General features: G+C 55.6%; 1 protein-coding gene across 1 annotated transcript in view; it reads left to right on the forward strand.

Annotated features, from left to right (window-relative positions):
• KIAA2013 (KIAA2013 ortholog) overlaps positions 1 to 5,455 on the forward strand; it is a 7,368-nt gene extending 1,913 nt beyond the window's left edge. The window contains exons 2-3 of the mRNA XM_039224838.1: positions 2,909 to 3,762; positions 5,224 to 5,455. Of these exons, the coding sequence (XP_039080769.1) occupies positions 2,909 to 3,762; positions 5,224 to 5,241 (872 nt within the window). The 3' untranslated portion in view covers positions 5,242 to 5,455. The remainder of the gene's footprint in view (positions 1 to 2,908; positions 3,763 to 5,223) is intronic.
• Positions 5,456 to 5,554: the final 99 nt, after the last annotated feature.

Below are 5,554 nucleotides of genomic sequence, written 5' to 3' on the forward strand. Positions count from 1 at the left end.
GCTGGCAGTCAGCACAGAGCCCGACGCGGGGCTCGAACCCACGAACCGTGAGATCATGACCTAAGCGAAAGTCGGACGCTTAACCAACTAAGCCACCCAGGCGCCCCCCTCCCCCTTTTAAGTGTATTTTGAGAGAGAATACCAAGCAGGCTCTGCACTGTCAGCACAGAGCCCCACAGTGGGCTCAGACTCATGAACCATGAGGTCATGATGGGCGGAAATTGAGTGGGAGGTTTAACAGATGGGACCCCCAACCCATGGCTCCCCGATCCCCCTTTTTTTTTTAAGTGCGTCTGCCGGACGTGGGGCTTGAACTCAACAACCCCGAGATCAACAGTAGTGTGTTCCATTGACTGGAAGGGAATGGAACCTCTCCAGCAGGTGGAATGCACCCAGCAAATAAAAACTTCCTTCCCCTGATGACTGTTGAAGTAAAGGAAATCCTATTCTATTTTTTTAAATTTTATTATTATTATTATTTTAATCATTGAGAGACAGAGCATCATCATGGGAGAGGCAGAGAGAGGGGGAGACACAGAATCCGAAGCAGGTTCCAGGCCCTGAGCTGTCAGCACAGAGCCTGATGTGGGGCTCAAACTCACAAACCTTGATATCATGACCTGAGCCGAAGTCAAATGCTCAACTGAGCCACCCAGGCGCCCCTCTATTTTTTTTTTTTAATGTTTATTTTATTAGAGAGAGAGAGACAGCGCGAATAGGGGAAGGGGCAGTGAGACAGGGAGACACAGGATCCAAAGCAGGATCCAGGCTCTAGTCTCTGAGCTCTCAATGCAGAGCCCAACACGGGGCTCGAACCCACAAACATTGAGATCATGACCTGATCTGCCCAGGTGCCCCAAAGGAAACCTTTTCTAGATGAGAGATTTTGTTTCCAGGGTGCTTGTTGTCTAAATCCTTGTATTTAATTGCTCAAGTGTGTGTTTTTTAAAAAATTTTTTGTATAGTTTATTTATTTGAGAGACAGCATGAGTGGGGGAGGGTCAGAGAGAGAGGGAGATACAGAATCTGAAGCAGGCTCCAGGCTCTGAGCTAGCTGTCAGCACAGAGCCCAAGGCGGGTCTCGAACCCATGAACTGTGAGATCATGACCTGAGCCAAAGTTGGACGCTTAACTGACTGAGCCACCCAGGCGCCCTGCTCAAGTGTGTTTCATTTGTTCACCAAGTATTGATGGAGTCCTGCCAGGGACTGTTCTCCACACGAGGGATAGAGAAGTGATCAGACCAAAGTGCCTGTTCTCATGCACTTGCTTCAATCCTGGATGGGGGGAAGATGATATTAGAAAAGTGAAAGTGAATAAATAAGCAAGATTGCCCTTTAGAATACAAAGTTCCGTAGAGAGGGGCGCCTGGGTGACTCCGTCCGTTAAACTTCTGCCCGTTGATTTCTTGCATCAGGCTCTGCTGACAGCGAGGAGCCTGCTTAGGATTCTCTACCCCCACCGCCCCCCCCCCCCCAAGCACTCATGAACTCTTTCTCTTAAATAAGCTTCAAAAAAATTTTTCTTTTGAGTTCTGTAGAGAAGAATTAAAAGTATGTGGTTGAGGATGACTAGGCAGGGTTAAGAATGGGGTGGGGGCGTCTCTTTAGCTCCTGTTGTTGGGGAGGCCTTTCCACAGAGGAAGCACTTAAGCTAAGACCTGAAGAGCAAGAAACTGGTCATGTGATGATCTGGAGGGAGCTGGTAAGTCAGAGGCCCTACGGCAAGAGCAGGTTTGGTTGAGAGGCCAAGGTGGCTGGTGAGTAGCAAGCAAGGGAAGGGCTGCGGTAGCCAGATCCCGAAGGGCCTTTTAGACCTTGGTGACAATAGAGAATTTGATTCTAAGTGGAGTGGAAGGGAGAGCGGAGATGCTGTCACATGTGCATTTTTCAAGATCCACCCGGCAGTTCTATCCAGAGTGTAGACTACAAGGGATAAAAGCAAGACGTGGAGACAAGATAAGAGGATTTTGCAGGAGCCCAGGTGAAAGGATGGTGGCTAGCACCAGAGTTGTGGCCATGGCGACAGAAGTGGATGGCTTCTGACACTTTCGGAGGTGGCGCCGCCGGGACTTTGCATGGACTGGGCATTGGACGTGAGAACTTGAGGGCAACTCCCAAATTTGTGGGGAGGGCTTGAGCAAGTAAGTGTCCAGAGATAATTTGGGGAAGGATTGCTTTGGGGGTTGGAAGAATCCCAAGCATGTCACATTCAAAATGCCTGTCAGTCACCTGGGTGGAGACCCCAAATGGGCAATTAGTTGTTTAAGTCTAGAATTTGTATGGATTTGGGAGATTCGGTGTTCAGATGTTATTGAAAGCTACAGGACTGGAGAACAGGCTGATAGCAAGGAGCAGCCCTATACGGACCGGAGCACTGATGACAGTGTTCTGGAGACAGAGGGCTGGGGGTGGGGGGTCGGTGCTGGACTTTTCACCTGGCACCACGTCCTGGCCATGTCTGTGTTCTTCTGGGCGCTGGCAGGAGGCCCCACTTTTTTTGTTTTTTTAACATTTACTTATTTTTGAGAAAGAGTGCAAGTGGGGAGGGCCAGAGAGAGAGGGGGTTACAGAGGATCCAAAGCGGGCTGTGCACGGACACTGGTGCCCGATGCAGGGCTTGAACTCACGAACCCTGAGATCAGGACCTGAGCCGAAGTTGGATGCTCAACTGACTGAGCTCCCCAGGCGCCCCAGGAGGCCCCACTTTGGACAGGAGTTCAGGCTTCAGGCCCACAGGGTCACGTTGGGCATGTGAGGGAGCCAATACTCAGGCGAGACTGGGGCTGCAGCTTCCATCCCTGGGGACAGGAGCTTCGTTCCCCGCCGCCTGTCCCTTCGGAACTGCAGCCCCCCCCCTCCCCGGACGGGCTGTCCCTCCTTAACAGGCACCCTTTGTGGCGTTACAGGTGTGGAGATGAAGAAGATCACGGACGCCCACACCCCGTCCGGCCTGACCGTGAACCTGACCTTGTACTACATGCTCTCCTGCTCCCCAGCCCCGCTGCTCAGCCCCAGCCTGAGCCACAGGGAGCGCGACCAGATGGAGTCGACACTCAACTACGAAGATCACTGCTTCAGCGGCCACGCCACCATGCACGCTGAGAACCTGTGGCCGGGCCGGCTGTCGTCCGTCCAGCAGATCATGCAGCTCTCCGACCTGTGGAGGCTGACGCTACAGAAGCGGGGCTGCAAGGGGCTGGTGAAGGCGGGCGCCCCCGGCATTCTGCAGGGCATGGTGCTCAGCTTCGGGGGACTGCAGTTCACCGAGAACCACCTGCAGTTCCAGGCCGACCCCGACGTGCTGCACAACAGCTACGCCTTGCACGGCATCCGCTACAAGAACGACCACATCAACCTTGCCGTGCTCTTGGACCCCGAGGGCAAGCCGTACCTGCACGTGTCTGTGGAGGCCCGCGGCCAGCCCGTCAGGCTCTACGCCTGTAAGGCGGGCTGCCTGGAGGAGCCCGTGGAGCTGACCTCGGCACCCCAGGGCCACACCTTCCCGGTCATGGTGACGCAGCCCATCACGCCCCTGCTCTACATCTCCACCGACCTCACGCACCTGCAGGACCTGCGCCACACACTGCACCTCAAGGCCATCCTGGCCCACGACGAGCACATGGCCCAGCAGGACCCCGGGCTGCCCTTCCTCTTCTGGTTCAGCGTGGCCTCCCTCATCACCCTCTTCCACCTCTTCCTCTTCAAGCTCATCTACAACGAGTACTGCGGGCCTGGGGCCAAGCCCCTCTTCAGGAGTAAGGTACGAAGCCCCTGGGCCTCCAGAGCCTGAGGCCCCAGCCTGGTGTCCTGTCCCCAGCCCAGGACGGGGGAAGGCGTGGGCGGTGATGGGGCGTCCTCCTGAGCCACCACCCTCAGCCCGCAGCACAGGGAGGAGTCCGTGCATTCGCAGAGGATGTCGGAAAGTGACTTCCGAGAGGAGGCCATAGTGCGGGACAGCGGTGGGGCGCCTGGGTGGCTCGGTCGGTTAAGTGTCCGACTCTTGATTTCGGCTCAGGTCGTGATCTCCCGGTTCATGAGATTGAACCCTGCATCGGGCTCTGCGATGACAGCGCAGGGCCTGCTTGGGATTCTCTCTCTTTATCTCTGCCCCTCCCCTGCTTGGGCACTCTCTCCCTCTCTCTTTCAAAATAAACTTAAAATAATAATAATTGCAAGAAACCCCTAGATAGACCGGAAACAGCTATCCAAGCTGCAAGTGAGCCCCCTCCGCTCCCTCCTGAGGGCCTGCTCGCGCCACTCGCTGTGGGCCAGTGAAGGTGGCCATCTTGCCAGCACAAGGCATGATCTTTCCCATCCTGTTTCGTCAAATACCTTGGCCCCTAGGAAGCCATGACTTTGAACATGGTCACTGTGAGACTCTTATCAGGAACATGTCTTGGGGATCAGGCTCAGTCCCAGGGGAGGCCGCCGCCTCTGCCCCGTCACCCAGCCCTCCGTGCCTCATCGCTGCCAGGGCTCCCCGGGAGAGGGAACAGAAGGGAGCCCATTGTTGGCAATCACGGGAGAAAGCTCTTCAGAGGGAACTGGGCTCGCTTCCCCTCTCCTCCTCTCCCCTCCTCCCCCCTCTGTTGGACTAGTGAGTGCAGAGATAGAGAGCTCTAGGTCTGTGCTCTCAGCAGTTCGGGAGCCTGGGCCACCTCCGGAGAAATGGCCTCCTCACCTCCACAGGCAGCTTTGTGCCTTCTGGTTTCTAGTTTTGGGCCCGAGGCCAGGACTTGAGAAGAAGTAGCTCTTGGCCTGACGGAGTGGGAGAAGGGTGGGCAGCAGGTCTGAGCTCAGAGCTTGAAGAACAAATGGAAAGTCAGATGAAAGAGAAACCTGGCTGCGCTGGGGTAGAACAGGTGCTAAATTTGCACTGCGTGGGCCCAACGGCCTGTCCTCGGCTCCCCACCCGATCCAGGGGACAGGCCAACCCCCTTATTTCGGGGTGCTACCCCATGGCCCTCAGTTGACCCGCGCTCGAGCCAGGGTCCCTCCAGAGTAGAGCCCAGTGAACACTGTGTCGGCCCGAGGAGGTGTCTGGGCCACCAACCCCACGGTGGCTCCAGCACATCCCCGGCCACAGTGTGTCTGCAGAGCCAGACCAGAGCCCGGGCAGGGGGCCACCAGGGCCGTCTCCGTCACTTGCCCCGCGTGAGATTTCTGTAGCTTCCGCGGGGCGGGCGGTGAACAATAACGACTTGTTTTGTCAATTGCACAGGAAGATCCCAGTGTCTGAGTGAAGTCCGTCCGCACAGACACCCGGCACCGCAAGTCCTGCTGCAAGAACAAGGGATCCTCTGAAAGCACCCACCCTTTTGTGCCTTGTCAGGGACACCAGTGACGCAGAGCGCGTGTGGATGTTCAGGAGTCTGCGTCGGGGAGCGGGAGGGAGGGCCGGCGGGCTTTTTTGTAAGCTTTCGACTCAATAAAATGAACCTATATGGAAAATACTTGAAATTGAACTCACTCCTTCTGCTTTCCCCCCTTTCTTCTGTCCCAGGAAGCAGACCCTCTTTTAAAAAACTTGTCTAGGAAAAATTGTGTTCTAC

This window comes from Hyaena hyaena, unplaced genomic scaffold, assembly GCF_003009895.1.
Source record: "Hyaena hyaena isolate Hyena2069 unplaced genomic scaffold, ASM300989v1 scaffold_1785, whole genome shotgun sequence".
NCBI lineage: Eukaryota > Metazoa > Chordata > Mammalia > Carnivora > Hyaenidae > Hyaena > Hyaena hyaena.